At 35.4% G+C, this 26,864-nt stretch overlaps 1 protein-coding gene across 2 annotated transcripts in view; it reads right to left on the bottom strand.

Moving 5' to 3' along the window:
- The window catches only part of CDH19 (cadherin 19), a 112,184-nt gene that overhangs the window by 8,060 nt on the left and 77,260 nt on the right, over positions 1-26,864 (bottom strand). For both annotated transcript variants that reach the window (XM_036378590.2, XM_036378591.2), the window contains exons 3-9: positions 26,107-26,401; positions 19,451-19,570; positions 18,655-18,819; positions 17,498-17,682; positions 16,183-16,436; positions 13,673-13,809; positions 6,137-6,258 (exon numbers count right to left, since the gene is read on the bottom strand). In XM_036378590.2, the coding sequence (XP_036234483.1) occupies positions 6,137-6,258; positions 13,673-13,809; positions 16,183-16,436; positions 17,498-17,682; positions 18,655-18,819; positions 19,451-19,570; positions 26,107-26,401 (1,278 nt within the window). The remainder of the gene's footprint in view (positions 1-6,136; positions 6,259-13,672; positions 13,810-16,182; positions 16,437-17,497; positions 17,683-18,654; positions 18,820-19,450; positions 19,571-26,106; positions 26,402-26,864) is intronic.

Here is a 26,864-nt window from a genome sequence, read left to right as displayed (position 1 = left end):
TACTGCTTTGCTATTTCATTATTGACTTCCATATGGTACATATGGAATGTATTTGGCTCTGTACATTTTATCTATATGTGATTTAATCAATAAAATTCTAAGGAGAATGTGGCTAACTGAAAAAAACCCCAAACTATTTTCCCTTGCTTTGATCTGTGCTGTCCCATTCTGCACAAACTTAAGATACCCATGTTTGTTCTAGATATAAATATAGATATATATAGATACATGCCTTTAAGGATTCACCTTAGCAGCAGGGGAAAATTTGGAACATAAGGACAGGACAAATTCTTATTGTTTACTTCTTGCTGTAGCACTTCTACTAAGATTCAACAAAGCCCACATTATGCTACAAAATATGCAGAGAGCAATAAGTACCTCTGATTTTAGTGACTCAGAAGGAAAAATCACACAGAGTGAAGGAAATCCCTTTTTTTTCTGATTTCCTAGGTTTTTGTACATCTAACCTAGGAGATTCTAACCTCGTACCAAGGGAACTGGCATCACATTCTGCAATTACTGCTTGTGGGTTGAGGCTTACACTTTAGTGTATAAAAAATAAAATATGAATGATTTGTTACTTTTGCAAGGTTATGTCAATTGTTGTGTTGATTTGGCTGAAATTTAATTGCTTCAAAAACTCTTATTTCAAGTCTCATTAATGTAGAAGCTTTAAAGATCCATCAGTTCATTTAAAATGGGTATTTCTTTGAAACAGATTGATTCACTTGATTATTTTTAAAAAAACTGATTTAAATTTATGATGGCTTTTGAGGACTTAAAGAATGCAGTGAAATATCTCAGTGTGCTAGCAAAGAAGAAAGCTTTCATAAGATGAGCCACCAGAAGCATAGACGGGAAACATGAACATGCTCATTTTAGGCCTAAATGGAGGTGAAGGTTTGGAATCTGAACATTGGACAAAATTCCCCTGTGAGAACTTATCATAACTGTAGAAGGTAACAACAGGAGAATACCAGGAGTGGTAAATCAGTTGTGAGTGATCTATCTGAACAAATATTCCCACCCTGGCAAACTGAAAGAGGAAGAAATTTCTTATACACATGCCAGGCCAGGTTGTCTGAATGGCATCTTGTAAATAAATTATTTATTATATTTGATTGCATTCATTCATCTTGTAAATAAAAACCTGTGGATTATGGGATAGTTGACTGCCAGGTAAGCTTGAAAAAACTTAATTGGAAATGTATTTCCAGAACTCCAAATGGTTTTACTTTATTGGAGTTATGGAGAGGTCCAAAAGGAAAGGTCAAATCTTCTTTGTTGCAGTCCTTTCTGCTTCTATTGGCTTTCAATCAAGTTAAATTTAAGACATAAATTGTCTATCTGATCAACAGTACTCCTTATTTTGTTGCTAGAGAACTCTGAATGTAGAATTTTGAGTCCTTTATGTGTTAGTCTACCAATCCCATTGGAGAAATGGAGGGAAGTAGAAACATTTACCACCTCTCTCTTTCCACTTCAGTTTCTTTATTTTGTTTTCCACAAAACATCCTTTGATAGGAGTTCTGCTGTGGATTATAAGATGAAGGAGATCTAATCATCCATTTTTTTAGGGTGTATAGAACTGATTTTGTTTAAATTGGCAGAAGTCTTATAAGCAGCAAGATAATTCTCAGTCTCATAAAATTTACTGATCATCAGAGTTTAGAGCAGGTAAAAGATTAAAGTGTTGATTACTAGTCAGCACTACATGTTCCAGGTCGAGCTTTTACCTCAAGAGCCAGGTTCTCCTGTTGACTGCTTCTGTTTTGAAAAGCAAATTGGCACAGTATTCAACTGATTTATCTGGGTCTACTGTAAATGTTTCTGCTCAACTATAAATAAAATTGTGTACTTATCTGCAAAGAATTAACAATTACAAAGCTCATGCCGTGACACTGAGGTGCTTTTTTATGTTTGCTCACATATGCTAATAAACTTCTCCCACCTGTGCCATTTTGCTAAGAGATAATGTTGTGGAATCATGGTCCACGTAAAGCAGAAAAAGGAATTTTCCATGGGTCACTGTGCCCCCTGTTTCAAAACATCACATGTTACACTCAGTGCATCTGCAGGTATAGCTCAGAGTAAGAGTCTGTTATATTATACATTGCTTTCACAGCTTCATCATGTTTTTACACTCTAAAGGATGCATTCATTGTTGAGGGTTTTTTAACTTTTTATTTTCTTATCATTATTGCTCAGATGCTTTTTGTAAATGTTGAAGAAAACATGGAATATGAAATAATAAACAGTCTTACCTCTCACTTTCATTTCTCTGCTAGGAAAAACAATTTTGCATCATGATTTGCTAGAAAGTGTCTGTTTTAGCAAACTACTCATTTTTAACATTAATCATATGCTCATAGGATTTGTTTAAAGATTTCCTCTCTTTTCTTCTGTCAAAATTTCATTATGCAGAGAAGTAATAGCAAATGAGTACTTTTCACTTACACTGTAACTGATTATTATTTTATTATGTGCCAAGTACTGAGTAAATAAATTTGGTTTTTTTCTTATCTCTGACTGAAAGTTTCTGCATACTCAATCACTTCTTTGAATCTAATAAAAATTGCTAAGCCAGCTGTAAAATCAAAATCACTTCATATGTGATCCCCAAACTAAAGGAACTCAGAATTACCAGAATAAATATGCATTAGAGATGACAGATTAATTCAGAATATAGGTAGTTCGGTATAGTTTATCTTCAGTGGAAATCAGCTTTCTCTCTGATAAGAAGATCAATATTCGCAAAAGGGCTGAAATTACCATGCATAGGTACATTATGGACAGTCAGCTTGCTCACATATAATATAAGGATTTTGATACAGTCTACATCAATCTTTCAAGCTGCATCATCCAGATGAGTTAATTTGTTAATATCTTGGAAATTAGGCTTTTTTTTTGAGATTCATTCTTGATGAGATGTCTCTAGTGCTACCTTTGGGGTGGATTTGGTCATCTTGGTGTTTTGACTGTTTGGAAAGCATATTTCCTTGGAAGTTCAAAGGTTTGTACTTACTGTATACACCCATAAATGGTAAATATAAACAATTTATAGAACATTGTGGTCATAATTTACTGTATTTACATGCAGTTATAAAGTCAAAAAGTCTAATCAAAAGGTAATCACAGGTTTGAATGCCTTAATAATTTTGTTCTATTTTATCTGATGATAACTATAGCTGTAGTGGAACAGAAGACTATTTAACAATGCAACTTTCATGTTCGATTCATTTGGAAAACAGTTTATACAATGGTGGTGGTGCAGTGAAAGTGTTTTTCAATGTTTTAAAGAAAACTTGAGTTGTGGTGTAGTATACAGCTGACTTCTGTATTATAGGACAGTAGTAAACGATAACATTAAATGGATAGTGAAAATTCCATTCAAGATGTCTAATAAACACGATGAATGCATTCAGTATGATGCCAAAAACACCTAGCTATCTTCTTTATATCCATTTTTTATTGTCAAATTTGGATTATAGTCCCACAGACTGAAATCTAATCCTTTTGTTTGGATGACTTTTGAAGGCTAAGCTAAACATAGCTGTAACTAGCACAAAAACACTGTGCAGGGGCTTGAAGGTCAGCACTTAGCAGATAAAAGCAGACCAAGAATTTTCATAGTCTTTCAGAAAACCCAAAACTTCAAAGCAAGCTCTCTCATCTAGACTGAGTTTGTTATTAACTGTGTATGAGTCTGGATAATTAGGACAACAATTATTTTTACTCATGATGTGTTTTATATTCTATATCACAAATCAGCATACTCTTAGGCTATGTAAAAATAACTTAATTGGGACCTCACTCTAAATTACTTTTATAGTAAACCCAGCTGACACCAAGATAAAGTCTAGATTGAATAAGACAATTCATTTTTTGGTGGTATCTTTCCCTCCACAGTGGCTTTCCTTCCTTTTCCCCTAAACATTTTAAACTCGTGCAAATGTATTTTGGAATTTCCCATGAAATGAGACACAACTCAGCTCAGATCAGGGTAAGAAGTGAATTGCAGAAGTGCAGAATATCTCTGAAAACATCTTTCAGCACAGTGATTCCAGCTAAAATGCTAGATAGGTGTTGTGATAGTGTAGCTACACAATCTTTAATCTCAACACGTAAGCAGATTCCATAGCTGCTTGAAATTGATTGCAGAAATATGGTTAAGATAAAAAGGTATGTAATATCCTGAATAAGTCCTTTAATTGTTTATACTAATTCTTCTGAAATGTAAATTTTCTTATTCATTGGACAACCAGGCCACCTATAAAACACATTTGAATATTTTGGTTTCTTGCTGAGAAAAAAAAAAGGATATTTTTTCTGGGACTAAAAATTAAAAAAAAAAATTAGCAACAAAGAAGACACATCAGCTAACAATTCTGTTTTAATCTTAAACGCTGAATAAAATATCATAAACTCTGACAGTGGTAATTATGCAGTTCAGTAGCATTTTCCTGTTGTTCTTCCTAAGATAATTTGTTAATGAGAAAATTATTTAACATTACTGTTGCAGTCTCAACAGGCTAAACTAAAGATGCCTGTGATTCTCAAAAAACATATAAAAATGAAAACAATGAAAAAAAAGTAACATTTTTTGTAAAAAAAAGTAACATTTGCTTTTCTGTAAGGTGAGAAAAACATCACATTAATCCCTCATTCATATATTGCAATGTCAAAGAAGAATTATTCAGTGTACTATAATTAAAGAATTATTATTACTTTTAATACTGCTATTCTTTGTAGAACAGTTTTATCCAGTGATTCTCAAAATACTTAATATATATATATATAATTGACACTGAAAAGTAGCTATTGATAGGTTAGCATACAGATATTATTTATTAGTGGAATACTAAAAACCTTGAGAAATAAATCACCTGGTTTTTTATCTTGTAGGCAAGTCTAAGACATGGATAACAAATATCCATGTTATAAGCTTCCATATTTAATTCATGGTGTCTTGAAGCCAAGGAACATAAAGTGCATGCCTGCACTTTAAACTGTCAATGAGATACCCAAAGACCAATAGAAATGGCTTACTACAAATACCTCCTAAACAGAGGTGGCCTTTGCAGACAGGAAGATTTCCAAATGCAGAACAACGTAGTTTCTGATAGAGAAATATATAAATGGTCATAAAGAGATCATTTGAGCAACAGAAAAGACTTTATTTAACCACAGAGTAATTGAGGTCAAAATAAACCAAAATGGCATAAAAAGAGAGATGGTTTGACTGAGAAACCAACACAACAAAACGTTTGAACAGAACCATCATATATATGCTAAAGGTCTTTTTTTTAATGTCCAAATAATGCTTTAGAGTGGTGGAAAAACATATAGATGATTTTCTTCTTATATACCTTTATTTGTTTGGTTGGGTATTTTTGGATGTTGTTTATGTCGTATATTTTTCTTTAAAAAAGATCCAAACCGACCAATCAAAAAAAAAAAGCCTACCCAAAAAAAACCCATTTTTTGAACATCATGTTTTTTTTTTTTTTTTTACAGGAGGAAAATGGAAAGACAGCAGTGTAACTGGGAATTGGGGTAGCTGACTGATGATACTCCATTCATGTGGATATCAAGTAGGAAATGGAAAATAACCTCCTGGGAAGAACGTTAAATATAACAATAAATTAAGCTGCCAGCTAGGGAAGGTGTTGTGAGGGCTGTGTCTTAAACATTTTAAGACTTGCACTGAACTAGTCAGGATTTGAATTCAGTTCACAGTAAAAGATTTTTACCTGAAGGACACAATGGATCTGGTTTGAAATTGGTCTAAGCCTGGATCTTACGTTGTTGCTGAAGTTACCAGCCACAGGTTTTTTAACTGTGACCCTAACATGAAACAAATTTGTGTCCTATATTTTTTTCAGAAGTCTCTGCCTGCACTTTATTACATTTTTTAAATACAAAAAAAGATATACAGATTTTCTTTTACAGGGGGAAAAAATACACATCACTGTACAGAAATTTAAATTTCATATTATGCACATATCAACAGAACTAACTTTGAAATAGAAAAAATGCAGTCTGTACTCACAGAACTGAAAGAATCAACGCTAAACATCTCAGAACAAATCTTGATTGTAGTGAGAAAAATGATGACTAACTACTTCATGCTCACCTGTCCAGAAACTGCATTTTCACAAACAAATGTTTCATAATTTTTAGGGAATTCTGGTGCATTATCATTAACATCACGAACTTGAACATACACATTTGCTTCTGAAATTTTTTCAGGATTTCCTAATGGTTGAAAAAAGACAGAAATAAAAAAAAAGTTATGAATAATCTTCCACATATTTCAAAGTAATATAAAGATTAGAAAATTTTAACTATATTCTGCAGGGAAGAAAGTAATTAGAAAGACCTATGGACATATTTTTATACTATTACAAATAATACAGTACCATTATAATTGTATGTCTTGAAATAAGATAGTTCATGTAAAATTTTGGATTCATTCATGCTTTTCTTTACCCAATCAGAAACTTATTTAAATGTAAAAATGAAACCTGATCAGGAAAAATTTCCTGATCAGAAAATAATGTTTTGTTGATTAAGAAAAATTTACTGTACAAGCCACATCTAAGGTTATGTGGTAGGAAAGTGTCGACTCTTCTAAGGGTATCTGGTCATTTTCCAGTGAAACAGGAGTTAATAAGACAAAGAGGAAGCCATGAACAACATACTGGATCAAAAACCTGAGGGACAAGTGATAAAGAGAGGGGATGATGAGGACATAACCAGGTCAGGTATACTAATTCATGTGGGCACCTGAAGTGTGAGAATGTTTTTTCCATCAGATCAGTGACCTCAACAATTGCTAAACCAGTGGAGAAAAAGGGGAAAACAGACACAAAACCAAGAAACAGACCTGACAAAATAAACACAGAGACTATGATAAGGAACAAACCTAATGATAATTGATGGGTTATCCAGAAAACACAGGACAACAATCCCAGCTAGATCAACTTGGACTTTGTAACTGGCAAGACTTTAAATGAGAGGTAACCCAGATCTGGGGAAGTGGGGACTCAGTTGAGATCTCAATGGACCCACGGGATACATGCAGAGAGGAACAAGAGTTCAGCTAGAAAAGGGTATAGAAGGGGCTGGTTGTGTGCAAAACAGGGCCAGACAGTGCATTTGTGTGTCTTAGCCTTGCACCTGACCACCAGCCTGTTCTATTGACTTACATCTTCTCAATAAACATTTTCTTAGCCATGTTTCTGCATAGGCCCACCCTTTCTCTCTGCATATGTATGTGTGCTGCAAGGACTAAGTGGCAGTTACTGGTGTGACCTGCATATATGTGAATGAAAATTGGTTCAAGATACTGGAATGGGATGGGGGTCTGTGATGCCAGCTACTGACTCAGGAGCACAGGGGACAATTGTCTGTGCCCTCCTCAGACTTGGCATGCATGGGGTTCATGTATGTTTTTACTGACAAACTTTAAACTGGACTCAACAATGGTTAGGGATCCTTGGGTCCAGGAGAAGTGCTTGGGAGGCTCATACTTAGGGAGGACTTGCAAATCTGGGGTGCACGAGGGATTAGTATGTAAGTTCTGTGGGTTTCAAGTAAGCACCAAGGGTGCACTGGCTCGTGAGCTGGGGACCTGTGAATTAGATAAGATGACTTGGGATTCAGGAAGGGGTGTTGGGCAAACAGATACTGAAGGGATCCGAGAGTGTGTTTGTGCTTGTGAACCTGGAGAGTGCTGTGCATGTGGGTATATGTCTGCATTAGTGATCTTCTGCCTTCCCAGAAGAAGAGGGGAGTGGACTGCTTGTGCTTGTAGACAGGGGGAGTCCTGTATCTAAGTTCTGCTGAAGGCAAAGCCTTGTCTGTCAAGGCTTGAAGGCAAAGCCTTGTCTGTCACTCAATCCGAGTGACTGACTGCTACTGGCTGAACCTGCAAACAGGTCAGCAGCATTCCTGACCTGGGTCTGCTGGTTGACAGAAGCTGAACATGAACCAGCTTGTGCCCAGCTGGACAAGGATTGGCTGAGGGAGCTGGGGTTTTTTAGCCTGGAGATAAGGAGGCTCAGGGGAGACCTTATCACTCTTTGCAACTGCCCAAAAGCAGGTTGCAGGGAGCTGGGGACTTGCTCTGTTTTCCCAAGTAAGAAGTAACGAGTGGCTTCAAGATGCACCAGTGGAAGTTTAGATTGGATATTAGGAAAATGTGCTTCTTGGAAAAGGAATTGGAATAGCATTGGAACAGCATGCCCTGGGAAGTTGTGGAGACACCATCCTTGAAGGTGTCTATAGTGCCTGATAGTGATCAGGCAGCAGGCACATGGTTTCATGGTGGGCTTAGCAGTGCTACATTCATGGTTGGATTCAATGCCCTTATCAGTTCCTTCCAAACTAAACTACTCCTTAATTCTTTGATTCTATGTTGGATACCTCTTGGAAGTCCTTTACCTATCAGCACATTGAATCCTGACTTACACAGCATAGCTTTATGCAATATCTGCTTCTCCACAGTGAAATTTATTATTCTTGTAGGCAAAAAGTTCCTCTGCAATAGCAATGCTCATGTTAACTTGGATGTGTTGTTGGGTAATGAAGATGTTTTTCCAGTGATTAAAGTAACCTTAAAATATTGCAGGAATACTGAACATTTTTCAGCCTAAATGTCTGTCAATATATCACTCACCTATATCTAAACCAGGAGTGAATCAATAATTATAGTTAAAATATGTCTCATGTTCAGTGCTAGTGTCACTGCATCTGACCTGTTCAGAAATTCTTAAGGCATTGATTTAAATTAGTCAAACGGACCTTTAAGAAAAAAGCTAAATGTACTCCTCTCTGCCTCTTTTCAAACTACATGAGTTTGGTTGGTTCTTACATCACTTTTTTTAATGCATAATACACTAGGTGCTTGGAGCAAACATTTGTTTTCTTGGATCTTATGGAATCTATGCTGATAACTTTGAGTCTTTTGCTGAAGGAAATGGCAGCATAAACATGTACCACAGAGATAAAGGCATAGATACTCAGCAGTTTCACATTTCTATTTCTCCTGTGAAGTCATTACAGCTGTGCTAATTTACCAAACCTTGTGATCTGTCAGACTCATTTCAAGAATACTTCTTTGCGGGATGACATTTCTCTTGTTGAATCAAACATCCATAATAATACAATAGGTAATGAAATAGTGCTCAGCTTCTTTTAGATAAACATAAAAAGTAGCATGCTTTCCTTTTAGACATAATATCAAGAGTGTAGCAGTTACTTTAATTCTTTTACTGAAGTCACAATTGGATGTATAGGGCAGAGATTTGACTACATTGTCTTTCAAAGGAGAGCTTTGTAATCTTTAATAGAAAGCTGGGAATACTTTTGGTGACTTCAGTTGTATAAAAAGTGGCCCAGGAAGGAGTCAGCTAGTTTTGCCTATTCTTACCTTGCTTGTTTGTAAGATTCATGGCTACTATATTGGCTTTAAAGCTTACCCTTTTCTTGCACAAACATTTAGGTAGCACATTGTTGGAATCACATCTGTATTCTTTCAAGAAAATGTTGCGGCTTTTTTTGTTGTTTTTTTTTTTGGGGGGGGGGGTTTTGTAATAGCCTTGTTTCTAATTCTTTAATATATTTGAGTAGTAGTTTCATAGCTGCCTTGATGGGATTTTTTTTCCTTAGTATAGAGTTAAATGACGAGGAAGATCATTTCTCTCATTTCTGTATCTATGGAAGTTTCTAACAATATGAAAATTTTTAATTTTTCTGAAATCATAACTGTTTTGTTTTGGGAGGGAGCAACATATTTCAAAGCCGCTCTTGAAATCAGTGTCTGGTGAATATTTAATTACAGTTATTACAGTTTTGAAGCAGTGTTACTGCATGAGTTGCATTTTGAAAAGAAGGTAGGCAACATGCATTCGGCTAATGTACCCATATTGTACAACATCTAAATATCTCCCAATCAGAAGAAAATTTTTCGTCACAATCTCTACAAGAGAGATCAGGACTTGAAAAACAAGGACAAAGAGAAGAAGATGTCAAGTGCAACAAGATGGATCAGTGTGGAAATTAAGATAATACTTAAATTGCTAGGGATCTGTATTATTAAATTGAAAATAAAAGCAATTATCATCTCTAGACACAAAACAGAATTCAGTATATGCAGGGGATTAAAGAAAGCTTACATTGACATCAGCCAAGTGAACATAAACCTTTAATGATAACAATAATACTAGCACTACTACTAACAATAAATGCTATCTTCATAATTTATGTTTTTATAGCATGACTATCATTTATGCTAAGGCAAATTTCTTTACTTCCTAAAATAAATGAACCTAAATAGTTTTTAAGAAACGACTACTCCAAAAAGTTAAAAGCTTATCAACAAAAATATATATGTGACCAAGGCAGGGTGACATTCAATTTTAAATTTATATTATCCATACTGAAATTATCACAGAACTTCAGTCCTGTATCCAGGTCTGGAGACCCCCATGAAAAGACACCTGCAAGAATCAGACATAAAATGACTCTTGTCTGTTTTGAGTTAATTTTATTGGGACTGACAGTATTAAGTAAAACTGATCACAGAATCATAGATAATTGAGGTTGGAAAAGACTTTTCACTTAATTAAGTCAAAATGTCAATCTAACTCTGCCATGTTCATCACTAAACCATGACCCCAGGTAGTAGCATCCCATGAATTCTTCCCCCCTGGTCAATCCTCAAGCCCTCAGCCCTGGAAACATTAACTACTTATCATAGAATCATCCCTCCCAAAGAGAAAAACAGTCTCCCCCATGGTGTCACAACTTCCTTGGATTTCTCCTTCCCTGGTCACTGCCCACCCCTTAGCTCCACCCCCCACCCCATCCCCTTTATAAGCTGCATGCTCCACAAGGTTGATCCTCTTTTCCTGGGTTTGTCTTTCGGTAGCAGTGTTACTCTGCTGGAATAAAACCTTGCAAAAGAGCCTTTCTTGCCTCTATAGCTGAGCCAGCTGCAGTGAGTGTTGAGTGGAGGTTTGACTGCATTGCCTGAATGTTAACTCAGCTTGCCTTTCGACAGGAGAGGCTTGCTGGGGACAAGAGATAGGCAGCTGCACCTACCACTTTAACACCTGCATTTTTACCAGGTATCACATCCACAGGGTTTTTTTGAACACTTCCAGGAAGGTGATTCATTTACTTCCCTAGGAAACGTATTCCAATGCTAGACAACCCTATTGCAGAAAAAAAAAATCACTAGTATCTAATTAAGCTTACCCTGGTACAGCTTGAGGCCCTTTCCTCTTGTCATCTTACTTGTTACGTGACAGAGAAGACTGACCCCTACTTCCCTGCAGCTTTCTTTCAAGTACTTGTAGACAATGTTCCCTCCCAGCCTCCTTTTCTCCAATCCAAACAACCCCAACTCCCTGAGCTGCTTCTCATAGGACTTGTGCTCCAAATCCTTTACTCTCTCTGTTGTTCTCTCCTGGATATGCTCCAGGACCTTCTGGCCACTCTGCTCCTGGCCTGTAGTGCCATGCAGGGTTGTCGTGACCTAAGTGCAGGACCTGGAACTTGTTGGACTTCATACAATTGGTCTTGGTCCATCAATCCAGCCTGCCCACATCTCTCTGCAGAGCTTTTCTATCCTTCAACAGAAGAACTTCCCACAGCCCAGCTTGGTGCCATAGGTAAGCTGATTGATAGTGCACTCAGTCCAATCATCCAGATCATTGATAAAGCATATTGAACAGAACTGACCCCAGTACTGAGCTTAGGGAAAACCAGTACTGACTGTCTGTCAATTGGATAGTAAGGATTCAAAAGTTTCTTGCTGTCAGGCAAAATTAGAATGCCATTGTTTGTGCTTCAGCTTTGTACTTGGTGAAAGTTTCTTACAACCAAGTAAAAACTTATGAAAGGAAACTTGACTTTTCTTGAGCTTTAGGCATAAAATGTACAGTCAAAAGGTTGCAAGTTCTCCCTGCTCACATTTAAGTTCCCACAAATTAACATTAGGCCCTAATTCTGAATACTTCTAAAACATGCTCCCTCGATGTCATAAGGATAGGATAATCCACATCACAGGTCCAGAATAACAGAGTCAAGCCTCTCTCACTAATCTCTGATCCCTGCAATCGTTGCAATGGACTCAAAAGTCTTGTGTAGTGTACGAATGTCAGGGCATATCAACAGGCTCCTGGGGCCTGTTGTAACACAGTTTCAATACTTGACTAAGGTACGATGAACATCTTATTTGGATGAACTCTAATGACATTTTGACTGTGCTTTGGTGGAGCCACAATGTCATCCACCAAATGTCTCATGCACACAGTACATATAACCATATTTCAAGGAATAATATACTGCTAGTTCCTGATAAAAATCCTTCCAGGTGTGCCCAGACCAAGGTGACCTAACTTCAGATCTTTTGAACATATCATTATAGACAGTGACCTTATCATCATTAAAGAAATAAAGAATAAGAATTTGAACATAATGGGGTCTCCACTTCTCTATAATAACTTTCATTACCGTGAAAGTCTCTCTTTTGCTGCAAGAGACAGTTATTCATTTGTAACATTTGGTTCTCTCCTGTTTTATTGTTTAACTAAACAAAAAAGTCTAGGCCAAAGTTGTCCTGCTGTGTTTCCATAGAGCTGTTCAAGACATGCCAGAGATCAAATTTGCTAACACCTGTCATCTGCCCAACAACATGAGAATGAAATTCATGCTTAAAATCTCACAGAGAGGCTGAAAAGGAAGATAGTACCATCAATTCCAACAAGTTAAAGACTTCAATGAAAATTGATACTGAGTATCCTATAGTAGACTTCCAGTGGTAATGTTCTACAGGGAAGTCCCTTTTTTGGCAACACTGAAGTTGAATAATATGTGTTTAAAGTGGTCATAGCAGTAAATGACATTTAACTGAGATTCAGGAGTAAAGAACTGGTGCTAAGATTATTTGGCAAAATAGGTCTGATTTATTGATTTTACTCTAGTTTAATATTGTTTTTCTCCTTCCTGAGAATGAATGGGAATAGTTTTTAATAATATCCCAGTAATCTTGTTAAACTGCCTTATAAATGAGGTGCTATTAAATTTCTAGTGCTGTCCCAGATTGAGGGGAACCAGATCACCAAAAACACAAACAGAGGTAATTTGCATTTGACTTTCAAACAAAATTGACAGGTGAAAACTATATAAAGGGTGCTTCAAGGCTCTAATTGTCCCTGAATAGACGTCTAGATGATTTAGGCCTTAACATTCACAATTAATTTGAGCCACAGGTTTCTGACTGGTGTTAAATTAGACCCTGGCTAATTTCACACTAGTCAAAAATCTGGTGTGAAATTAACCAGGGTCTAATTTAACATAAGATCTTGCATTGCAGGAGGAATTCTTATGCTTCAGTGTAACTTGAAAGCATTACACTCTCGATCCTATTACAATTTCTTTTTTCATAAGGTCATCTTTTATGAAAAAGCACAGGACCTTGGAGCTAAAATACATTCCACTTTTATTTAACTAATCATTTTAATAATGCTCCTTAGTGTAGCAAGCAACAGTAATATAATCAGAAAGAAGAATGTATTCTCCACTTAAAAGAAGGCACATACAGAGGATAATTACAGTTCACAGTGTAAGAACCCCAGCGTTCCTTACATTTCTTACTCACTTGTTTCTGTGGCTGTAACAGTTATGTTGTGCCAAGAAGCTATCTCTCGGTCCAGAGGTTCAGTGGTAATGATTGCTCCATTGTGCTCATTGATGCTGAACAGTCTCTTTAAATGCCTGCTGTGGACAATGGAGTACCTGCACCAAAAAAAGGAAAGACATTCTGTAATACTGAAAAGTTCCATCAGAGGCAAGGATATAGAAAGCTATTGTCAGCTGAGAAAACAGAGCTGTGCATATATGCATATAAATGTGTGCTGCAACAACTCGGAAATCATGAAAAATGTACATGTATAAACATTTAAAATTCACTGCTGCCAAGATCAAAGCTCTTCTTTTTATAAAACTAAATACGTCTCAGATCTATATTAATATGAACTGAATCCGAAATGCATTATTCATTCTTACTTCTAAGTCAGTCTCCCAGCAGGTGAATGACTTCATTGAAAAGAAACAGCAAAATTGCCACTTGTGAAATGAATAACACCAACATCTAAGTGGAGGTATAATAGCAAATCTATTTTATCTTTGCTGATATGCTCTGATGCCAAGGGAAGGGGCACTATAAAGACAGACAACTATCTGTAATGAGGTGACACTAAGGCAGAGTACAATATCCTACTGCAGGAGATTGCAGGAAAGACTCAGTGCTCCTGAGTCTTTTCCAAAAAGGATCTGGATGCTGTGGATATGTGGATATGTACATGTGCACATACATAAACACATGCTGCTCAAGCTGTTAAAGTCTAACGGCTTGTCACAGGACAAAGATGAACTGAAATAGCAACCAAAGATATTGCAATTGAAATGGCAACCAAAGATAATGCAAAATATATTTACTGCTGTTTTTAATGGTCTACAAAGCAAAAGACCATATGATGCAGTTGCTAATAAAGTCTATTTCATGGAAATAAAACCTGTTTGAATAATTGTAAGATTCTTTCCACTCCAATTTGGAATGCCCACATGCAACTTTTCCTTTTTATTGTACCTTTAATTATTCTTGACAAAGCCTTTCTGTTTCCTGTTGACACTTAGGACTCCAGCTCAGACAATGTGTCAGCAGTTAAATGACTCTCTAGTTTGTTATTTATAGCTACATTTTGTCTGTTTTAAAAAACAGTAAGAAAATAAATCGAAGAACCAGCAAAATACTATAAGTGAAAGCTCTTATAATTTGAAGCAAAGTTTGGATACTTAGAAATTTTTATTTAAGGTATTTATAGTTTTTCTGATATAGTCGTTTTTTTCTGGGCATTTTTTGGTAATCTGATTCTTGATAAAAAATTTTCAGAAAAAATATATTAGGTATTTGTTATTTTTTATTTTTTATTACTAACATAGTGAGGTTTTGTACAACTTTTTTAATTTATTTGTTTGAGACCTGGAGTCCACAAAGCAACACAAGTTGTTTTCTATATTATAAATACTGTTGTCATTTATGATAAGAATGGTTTCAAAATTAGATTCATTTTCATGGCACTTAGCAAAAAAACATATCTTTATATAAGAAATTATATACTCTATTCTAAAATAACTCATTGATGTATCACTGTTTTGGGACTATGTGGACATATTCAATTTGAAGCCAGTTCCTCCAGAACATTTCTGACTAAGAAGTTATAGATATGTGTTAATGTTTAATTGTTCCACAGGAGATATTGAAGTCATCTAATCAAATCACCAAATGAGCCCTCTTAGAGGGGGGAACAAAAAAATCTATGTACATTTTTTTTTTCTTATTAGTTTAATCTATTATTAGTCTTATAAATAACAGTAAATTAATGGCAAATCATTACAAATCACCACTTACAGCTCTGAAGCTGTAGCATAATATATATGTATTTCTCGTATTAGAAATCTCTACACCATAAATTATTTTGTGTCTCAACCATTTGTCACTGTATCCTGCTTTGTCTAAATTGCATAGTACACAGTGATGTCAGGCAATTCAAAAAGCTATTTTACTTTTAAATCCCATGGTAAAGATAATTACCTGGTTTCTCCCTTAAGAGACAGCAAAATTATTTATCATGGATAGTATAAAAAGAAGAATCTGCTTTGTTGGGTTGAGTGGCTAGGTGTCAGTTGGCTTGTGGTGAGAAATTGTTTTGGGTCTTTTTGCATGACTGTTTTTTTTTTCTTGGGGATTTGTTGTAGATTTGGGATTTTCCCATCTCTTATTTTCTTTGATACTATTATTATCATTATTATTATATCAATAAAATAATAATTAACAACTGTCTTTATTTGAATTGATTTTATTTATGAGTTCTCACAACTTTATGCTTTCATCTCTCTTTTGCATCCCAGTGGCTGTAGGAGTGAGCAAGTGCCTGCGTGGTCCTTACCTGCCGATGTGGGTTAAACCATGACAAATGCAATAACCTTGGCTATCACAGTAAAAGCACAATTAACTGTAATTGTGAGCTGTGGGAAGGAACAGAAATATCCTTCGGAAATACCAACTGCATTTGCATTTGAGGCCTGTTCACATTTTAAGACAGGTACCTGACTGGACTCTCATCAGCATCTGGATCTCTGGCAGTTACAACCCCAACCAGTGTGCCCCTCATAGCGCCTTCAACAATCTCCATCACATAGTTCTCCAAGGTGAAAACTGGAGGTTCATCAGCATCTTCCACATTGATTTTGACAATGGTTGTGTCTTCAAATGGTCCTTCTTTCAAAAAGCGCTCATCAATGTATCTATTTACAGCTTTTACTTGAATACTGTATCTCCTTTGGATCTCATAATCCACTCTCTGTTAAGAAAGAAAGTGAGATTTAGAATATTTATTTCTTCATATTTAAATTATATATAGTTCAATAAATGGTGTGAGATTAAAGACAAAGTAGCGTTATACTTCTTTTAAGATTGTTTTAAAAAAAGGTTACTACTAGAAGTTAATTCTAAGGTTTCCACTTTATGTTAAAAACGCTTTCAAATTCAAATGTGCTTGTTTGCTTTCACATTTCACACTGGCTTTAATGCTGCAGTCAAGCAACACTGTAAAAAAGAATTCCCATGGAATGTCACCCCTGATGACATATTGTTTCACTGCAATTTTATAGTTTTTTTCTTCTGAATTAATTAAATAAACAAATATATAAACAAAAAAATCTACTAAATAAATATCTTCCCAAACTAAAAAAAAAACGAAACCACAAAACAAACAAAAAAGATCAAAACAAACAAAAAAAACTTTCACACTTAAAGCATTCAATTCTTCAGGGGCCTACATTTCACTAGGCTATTGAACTCTATCTTCATTTCAGATGATCCCTGAGATGACTGAGAAATCTTTCTGAGTGATTGCAAAATAAATTGCACAGTATCAAAGAATATTAATTTTCTTAATTCATAAACTGGTCTTTTTTGATTGTACTTAGTAGCTTTTTAAAACTATGTCCCAACAAAAAATCCATTATCTAATATATTAATGAATTCTTGTTTCAGTTAACAGGAGGTGTTGGACGTGAGGTGAGATTGCTTTCTATTTATTAAAAAATATTTTACAGGCAATGCACAGAAGAGATAGAACATTTTCTCACAACAGAATACACTGTGTGGCACAGTTAGGAATAATATTAAGGTTTATCTGACTGTCGCTATTATATCCAGCAGTAATAGGAATGAGTGAAAAATGTCAACAGAAAGAAAAGCATTTTCTTTTTTATCCCTCATAATATTCCAATCAAATCACAAACCCTAAATAAAAAAGAATAAGAGAATCCAAAGCAGTAGACATTTTTTGCACATCCAGCTTGCTTGAGGATTTTCTTTCAATTATTAGAGATTTTTTTAAAGTTTCTGAGATCTCACCTTTTTTAGTAAGATAATTCCTTCTTGAGTCTCATCATTAGTAATGATGTTAAAAACACCTGAGCTATCTGCTTCAATGAAATAGTCCATGGCTGCATTGTCCCCAATGTCTCTGTCTTCTGCGAAGACTTTGCCTACAGTGGTGCCCACGGGAGCCTCTTCAGAGACACTCATGTAGTAGAGTCCTAAAGAAACAAAAACTGGCAAAATGTATCTTGAGGTTCTCAGAGAGTGGGGAAAAGTCCCAGCTTCTACCGGAGCAATTGATGTGATCTGGCATTGTATAGATTTTGGGTGCAGGGCAGGACAATCTTTCCCTTGGGAGCCCTTCGCTCTCAGCCCTACTTCATCAGTGTATAGAGCAAAGGACTAGAAAAAAAACCAAAACAGCTCATGGTTTTAAACTGAAGGAGGGAAGGTTTAGATTAGATATAAGAAAATAGTATAAGAGTATAAGAGTTTTTTACTCTGTGGGTGATGAAACACCAACACAAGTTGCCTAAAGACAAGGTGAATGTTCCATTCCTGAAAAATTTTAGGTCACTTTGAATGCAGCTCTGAGCATCCCTGCTCAAGGAGGGTTGGACTAGATGACATTTAAAGATCCATTCCAACACAAACTATTCTAGGCTTCTGTGACTGAACATGGTGAAAAAACAGCCAAGGACACACTTTCCAACAGTGTAGTTTTTTTCTGATGGCCCAATGAGCAGCTCCCACATCTGCTAGAAACTATCTGGACAGAGAGGTTCACATCATTTGCCAAAAACTCTCTAGCACGTGTCAGAAAAAAATGAAGAGAGGAAAAGAAGAAAGAAGGTGAGTGAAAATGATGCTAAATATCCTGTTTTCCATATTTTAGGCTGAGGTTGTGCAAATTATAGGGAAAGCAGTTAAACTATTTGTCTCCAGAGTCTATTAATAAGTGAAACCAGCAGACTTGAGATTTTTGAAATGATAGATTTTCTTTTCCTCTTGTTTTTTGAGCTTTTGTGAGATCTTTGCGGTTTTTTTTCTTCACTATTTTATTTTTTAAAGCTGTATGCTAAAGTCAAAGCACAGCCATGTTCTAAAAAGACCTACCTGCAAACCTAACAGAGACACAGGAGAGCTAAACTTCCTCAAGACTTCCATTACTGTAATTAGCTTCTACTCACGCTGCTGAAATTCAGGTGGATTGTCATTGACGTCAGAGAGATTGATGGTAACAGTGGCTGTTGCAGAAAGTGCTCCTGGTTGCCCAACCATATCTTTGGCTTGAATGATGACCAAATACTGATCTTTTGTTTCTCTATCCATTTGGGAAGCCATTCTAATGACCCCTAAAAATAAAAAGAATAATACAATGGCATATAAGTCTCATTTTTTTCTCAACATCTGACATGGGTTTATAATAAAGTATGCATATAACATGTATCACTGCATCCAGTTATGAATTTTCATTCTAAACTGTGCATTAGCACAACTGTTCTTACACTGGCTATTAGTAGTCCTCATGGTAGCAAGTACACTGTACTTGTCAAAACCATTCTGTATATTTAGAGTTCTGGGGAGCAGAATACTCCATATATTTCCTCTAACATATAGAAACATCTCTATTACTCAGAAATTAGGTTTTTGGAGGGATGTCACATATCTGTTGTTTCTCAACATACAGATAGTAATATCACATGATGTGCCATAGAGGTGTTGATTCAGAATTGTTCCTAGATTAATTTATAAAGTGTGATATTTAGAGTCTAACAAGATAATTTTCTAATAAAGTTTGGATTTGCTAGAGAGAAAGAATTTCATCTTCCTATGGGAAAGAAAAGATTTTTTTTCAGCTCTAGGAGTTATGCAGAGATGGAAGAGTGTAGAGTGGTGTCACTTGATCTTTGTTTAAATCAAGAAAAACAATTTTGCTTGCATCCATTTCATGAGTTTATGAATGTACAAATGCACTTGTAGTACCTGTCTTCGGCTCCACAGAGAAATAAGGCTGTCCCTCAACAAGACTGTAAAGCAGACGAGCACTATTCCCATACGAAGGATCATCAGCATCTGTAGCTGTTACCTGTGTAACCGAAGTACCTCAAGGAAAAATAAAATAGATTATGTTTGTTTTCTTCTTGTATAAATTGTCTCATAATTACAAAATATAAATTCTTTAAAAACCTTTTAATATACCAGTTATACTAATAAACAGTCCTAAAAATTTACAGAGCAAATGGCATCTATTAAATTTACCATTAAAAAGGGAAAATATTTCCTCAGCAGCTGTTCTTGTTGCATTCAAAATTTCAATTAAAACAAAAATAAACCATATATGTTTTTTCAACACTACATTTATATTGCTTAAAATGCTACATATATCATGCCTATTTTCTAATATGTCAGTGGAGTAAAGCAAATTGTTCTCCTCCTCTCCTTCAAAGTATTTTACAGAATTTTCCCACAGGAATAAGAAAACACAGTCACTATATCACCAGTAGGCCCACTGGTGATAAAAAAATTAATTGTTAACAAGCAAAGCAACCAATAAGTATAACAAGGCTCTGATAAAATTTTTTATTCTTGAGTCTTTAATGAGCTTGTCCCAGCTCAAAACTTGTGGCAGAAATCCCAGTGCAAAAACACAGTGGAATCAAACTGCAAAGCTTGGTTTGTTCTTTGATGGGAAGCTGTTCATATCCTAGATAGAAGATTGACAGTAATCTCATGGCACCTTGTCTAATGACTGTCCTTTAAAAAAAATATCCGCAGTAACATCATTTTTTAAGGTAATCGTTATTTTTATCTTTTTTTCCTCACCTAGATTCTGCATTAGAAAACAAATATCACTTCTTGTGAGGAACAGCAGGAAATCAAGCTACTTTCTAAAAATTTCTGGCATACATTCAGACGGTTGCACCTGCTTATCAATACAGCAGTATAGTTAGGCTGGAGGGGAAAAGAAGAAGAAAAGGTGGAGTGCAAGGAGTTAGACCAAAACCACCATTTTTTAATGATAAAAGCAAATGTGATATTTGTCCCAAATAAAACAAATATATTCATTGCTGGGTCTGCTAGCAGCTAAATAGTTTTATTTTTAAATAGAAAAGAAAAGCTTTCTCATATAAGTGCAGTATATGGTAGAGATAATTCATGCTATATATGTGTATAAAATATTGTAGAATCTAAGATAAGTCTGTGACCACCCTGGCTGGGAGTGGAGTCTTACGTTTATTCAATTAGTTCCTGGACAACCTTGAGATAATATCAAGTCTGTTAACGTATGAAAGAAACCTTCCTGGGCCATGATTACTAGTTTCTTGGAATGTCTAAATCACTCACGGGGACCTGCACCTGGGAGGATTACATCTACCTACTCAAGAACTGGTGTCACTGCTACATCTGAATACAGAATACAGGCTCTGCCGAGGTGCTCAGACATCCGTCTGGACACCTGGACCTACCTTTGTCTGTTCTTGCACATGTGTGGACCCAGTTCTACATGTGAAGAGACACAAAGAAAGGTTCGGTCATCCCTGCCTCAGGCAGAATAAGCTGTATATAAGCTATCTGCTTGAAGCATTCGGGGTGAACCACTGGGGAAAGGCTGGCACTTTGTCGGTCGGATCTCGGTTCACCCAGCGCCTGCACCTGGGGCTGATGCTGTCATGGCTGTGGTGGTCTTTTGAAATCCTATTTTTTGTTATTGATCTAATTAATCTTTGTTAAATTTTTATTACAAATTTGGCTGCCAATTTGATCATTTACAACTTAAGGAAAGGCTAAGATAAATAATTTGCTTCTTTAAATAAAAAATTATTTTTCATTTTCTCTCAATTTATTGAGCAGCATTTGAAGTGATTCCATAATGCATGTTTTCTTCTCTCGGGCAGAGAGTAAACTAAGCCGTTATTAATTCACACCAAATTTTGGACATATTGGTCCTTCATAACTTATCTACAATATCAAATATCTGACATGTGGGTTTAGATGCATAAATATAGATGACTTAGATGTGTGTATAGATGTATAAATATATAAACAGATCCTATTGCTTTGTAGAAATTTTAAAGTTAAAATTACAAATTCATATTTAATCAGTGCACATATATGCCTCAGAAAACACAGAATTCTTTAATAAGTCTAAAGAGCAAATGGAATCTTCAGCTACATGACTATTAACTTCATATCAGCTGTGATCTATGAAAATTGGTCTCAGAGTTGCAGAAAACTCATCCTCTAAGAACATTTAGCATGGCTAGAACACAGTTGCTTAAAAAAAAATTGCTAGTTAGGAAAGGATCAGGCACTATGGATGACCCAACAGGTTTAGTATGTCATTAATGCCATTTCTACTAAACAAACTCAAGTGTCCACAACTATGTTTAGGAATGCACTTATTTATAGCAACATATTTAGTAAATCAGTGATAAAATACAACATATGTAGGTCTTCAAAGTCATCATCACAGCCTTTGTACTTTTAAAGGTAAATCCATTTTCTGCACAGTTTCTAAGCAGTATAAAGAAATATTGAATCTAAATCAGCATTTCATTCTTCTCTGGGACCCAAACACACTTTTATTCTTGTCTGTTAACTCTTCTAGAGTATTTCAGAACACAGCAGTAAGGCTATAATTTCTCACATGTTTTTAGAACAAAGATTGTGTGATAAGTACATGAACCTCTAAATTAAGGATGGACTATGTAGCAAGAAGAAGAAAAATGTTATCCTGGCTTTAGAGTACTTTTTAATTTTCCACTTCATGAAACTTATATTTCTTTATACATTTAACCATCAGAAAAAAACAATCCACCAAAACAAACTAAACTAAAACTGAAACAAAACCCCAACAACAACAAAAAACAAAACAGAACCCAGAAAAAACGCAAAACCCACCTCAAACCGTTTGCAGAATGGTATCATATTTACCTAATATTTGTATTTGGGTGGCTGAAATTGAAATATTAATATTCCATACTCAAAAACTCCCAAGAGCCATTATTTGTAACTACATGATTGTGAGAAGAATAATTGAACAGATACAAATAATTTATTTTAAAACAATCAATTAACATATTTCACATTGCACACACCCCTCCAAAGTTAAGAAACCACAAAGCCCTAGTCCTGACATTGCAAACATCACATGATATAACTGACAATTGAACTTTTTGATTAGCTTTATTTAAGGCAAAGTGCTACTTTGTATCTCTGCAGCCTTGATTTTACCCTTCTCAGGCGAATTATGGTAGAGTGCCATTTATACCCTGCAGCCCATTAGGCATACTGTGGGGCCCTCATATGGCAAATAGCTCTTCATTTTTCTAACTAGAGCTTGAGATCTATAAAGACATTAAATACTGATAGATGATTGCATCTGACTCTTAACCACTCCCTCAGATATACTGCATTTGTACAAGTTTAACAGTTTTAAGGAAGACAGTGTAAAATTGTAGCAGATGCCTGAGGGTAAAGCAGAGTCCTGTGTTCTCAGAAGAGAGTCCATTTGCTGACACGCTGTTCATTTACTGTGACACTTGCATATAAAACCCTAATAAAATTTAGTACTGAAGATAAAAGAGAGCTAATAAAGAATTAAAATGTATTCTAATTTGTTGGCACATTTGTATATATATTGGTGCTTGTAACTAACATCAGAAACAGTTATTTGAGTGTATTTTCTGGTTTTTCTGTGGTTGTCTGAGGCAAGTGACCAGCTCTGAATTATTATCTACTCGCTTTCTTAGCTCCAGACAAAATGTGCAGCAGCAGTGACCTGCTTTTCCAAGTCTTGACCATGCTTCCTAAGAGTGTTTTCTGTGAGGAAATTACCAGGAGACCGAGCATCAGTGAGCTCAACCGAAGCTAGAGAGCACTGAAACAGAGCAAAGAGCAAGCCTTCCTATTGCACTGAATCATTTAAATTAACTCTGTTCTTCACCCCCTATTATGCAAGAGTATGTTTTAGTTTACTAGGCGAAAACCACTAATATAATCAACCACTGTGCTGATACTGCAAACTTCAGTGGGCTATCCTTCCTCTCTGCTACGAGTTTATAAATTTCCTTGTAAGATTGGTTTAGAATGCACACTGAAACAGGTTTCACCTCAGTAGTGCAGTCCCTGCCTTTTGAGAAGCAGGATAAGTGAGGCCCCAGAAGTGCTCATGGTGTGTGTCTCAGTTGTTTCATGTTTTGGAGCTGACCACTATCAAGTATGCACTCCACTTGCATTTTATACTCCAGACATAAGCATTAGTATTCCAGTAGTGTCTCCATGGAAGAGGTAGATGAAAGAAAGATCTCTGAAATGGCTATGGTATTAGTGCTAGAGAGGTCAAGTGTAGAAGCAGTAATGCAGAAAATATTTCAAGATCCTGGATGACCTGGATTCATCTATCATACACTGGATGATCATAAATCAGTAAGTTTACTATTTCAGGAAGTATGTCTGAGAGAGAAGGCAAATAGGGTTCTTACTTCATTTTTTACCCATTCTGACAAATGAGACATGGCTTTACTTCTGATTTTTAATTTAATTTTTCATTTCATATGTTTCTATATTTCACTGGAATACTTTTTTAATTTATAATATTACAGGAATATCATAAAGTAAATTACATTTTCTGCAGCTTAATTAATTTTATGCTGAAGTGATACCATGTTTTAGGAATGTAAGTATATAATAGATGACACAGGAGAGTGGACAAAGACAGCTGAGCCTTTCATTTTTAGTGTATCTCTTTATAGCAAACTCAAGGCAGTAAAGAGTGAAACTTCTCAATTGTCAACTGCTTGTTGATGGTTTCAGGTAAGAAACAGAAGTATATGGGAAAACTACTACTGTTGTTTTTGGTCTTAAGTACCATCCTACTTGACTATTTTTCTTTTTTTTTTTCTTTTTTTCTCATATAGCTGTCATAAAGACAGAAAGATAAAATGTAAGAAATTCAGTTGTTCTTACATTTATGTGAGTGGTTACAAATCTCTACGAGTATAAATGAAGACATACTAGATAATCAGCCATTCAAAATATATTTATAACAGACTAAGGAGTCTATAAACAGTGTTTTACCACAGAGGGAAGAAAAAAAGAAAAAGAAAAAGAAAGGATTTATCAAAGTCCTAAATTTTTGAAAATCCTAGGTAATTCTAGACAATGAATTGTATTCATTTTTACTATAAGCACATAAAAAATGCAAAGGTCTTTGACAAATAACCTATCTTGTCTACACACTTGAGCAAATGAACAAGATGCAAGAGCTGGAAGAGCCCTCTGAACTAGCAACTGATTATGTTAGAAAAAGTTATTTGAGCAAGAGGTCAGGTGCAGAATTAAGTCTGTCTGCACAGAAGAAAGTGACAATGAAGAAACAATAGAAGTAATTTCCCTGGTGGAAAGTGGTATAAGCAGGTAGCAAGTATCACTAGCAAGTAAATTGATCAAACGCATGTCTTTTGCAGCTACTGCTGGTAGTGATGATTAGCTGCTGCATCCTGGCAGAAATTAGGATACTAACCTCACTTTCAAATAAATAACAGGCATGAATATCCTTTTCTTTAACCTTCTATCCTGGCTGGTAGAAGAAGATAATGTTCATGGCTTGCTGTCAAATATTCACTGATTCTGCTCTAAAACTTGAGCAGATAATGCTTAATAGCATCTGATGTTATTACAATAATGACCTCACTGATTCATACTATTTAAAGCACCACAATATTTGAATTTCTTTTCAATATCAGTTGCAATAAAAATAAGCAAAAGAAGTAGGTATATAAATTTGAAAGATTACTGGAATCTTTTCTGTAAGATCTGAAGAATGTAGTTTCCCTTTGATTTTCAAGATACCTATTTGGAGATATTACCTATAACTTTCCTGTTTACGGCAGCTGTATAAACACTTTGGGGTTTTTGAAGGCTTACATGTCCACATATTATGAATGCAGATGTGTATGTAAACATATGTATATACATATACCTATATTTGCCAGATGTTGACTTTGCTTTGCATTTGTTGTATTAAATTTCCAGATACATGACAGATCCTAATACAGGATCATGTAAAAGTGAGAAAGAAGAGGTACAGGGATTAAGTTTTTCCTCTTGACAATAAAATTACAATTCATGTACTTAAGAAGTCAGAAGGCAGAATGCATTCACTGCACAGTATCTAATCCAAACAAGGAGAAGCTGACTGAAAGGAAAGAGGCTTGGTAGTGTAAATAAGTAGGCAACATGCAGACAGGGAAAGTAGCTATCACTTCTTCCCAACTGGCTGCAGTACTCTACCTATTTCTACTGAGAACGTTATATTTTTAAACAAGTGCAAATTTCAAGGCTGAATCACTGACGGGAAAGAAAAATGTCTACAGTCAATCCAAGCACGTATCTAGAATCTGTAAAAGGACTTGGATAGATGCAGGTACCTAAATATTTAAAATCAAGAATGTTAAGTAGAGGTATTTACAACCCTCAAGTTAAGAATATACCTTTGCAAATTTCCAAACCTATAAAACAGTTTCCTTCCTTGTTACTGAGATGCAGTCTGTTAAATATGCTATGAAAATTTTACTTCAACATAGCTGTCTAGAAAAAATCAGGAAATAAAGAGTTTGATTCACAGTATATCATACCTTCAGGCGACATCTCTGGAACAGTGGCCACATATGGTCCATCCAGGAACTGTGGCTCATTGTCATTGATATCTCGAACCTTGATGATAAATTCTGAATCAGGTTCAACAGGAAGCTGAGTGCTCCGGTTAATCGCTTTTGCTGTTAGAATGTAGAAAGGTTTCTTTTCTCGATCCAACTTTTGTTTTACATAAATTTTGCCAGTATATTTATCAATGTAAAAAAAGCTTCCAGCTCCCTCCCCGGCCAAAATGTATTCTAAGTTGCCATCCTCTTTGTCTAAATCTGATTTCAGCTGAAAGTAAAAGGGAGAAAAATAAGTCACAGTTTAGGAAGAATGAAGTTTTGAAATATTCATTTTATGTTTTGTTTTGATTCTACAGTGAACTCTATTGCTAACGAGCCTTCTTGGACATGATTGTTTGAAAGGAGGTACTGTCACATCTTCAGCCGACCATTTGAATTTAAATTTTTTTTATTTATTTAAAAGTATTGATACAACAGACTATTAAATGTGTGATATACCTGAAAAGAGATGCTCAGCTACTTTGAAGTGAAGGGAATGCATCTAAGTACCTACTTTAGTTCATGTTTTCAGGTCCCCTACAATTCTGCTGAAAACAGTGCAAAGGTCATTAAACATTATCTAATTTTTATTATTGCAGATGATACATGTACTTTTTAAGTTGTTTATTTTTTTTTTTACTCAACAATGCTAAGTGGAAATGTATGCAACAGTGATGTTCTGTTTCTGTTGA

Source organism: Molothrus ater, chromosome 1 (assembly GCF_012460135.2).
Source record: "Molothrus ater isolate BHLD 08-10-18 breed brown headed cowbird chromosome 1, BPBGC_Mater_1.1, whole genome shotgun sequence".
Taxonomy (NCBI): Eukaryota; Metazoa; Chordata; class Aves; order Passeriformes; family Icteridae; genus Molothrus; species Molothrus ater.
The sequence above is the reverse complement of the archived record's forward strand: the minus strand, read 5'-3'. Positions and strand labels throughout refer to the sequence as shown.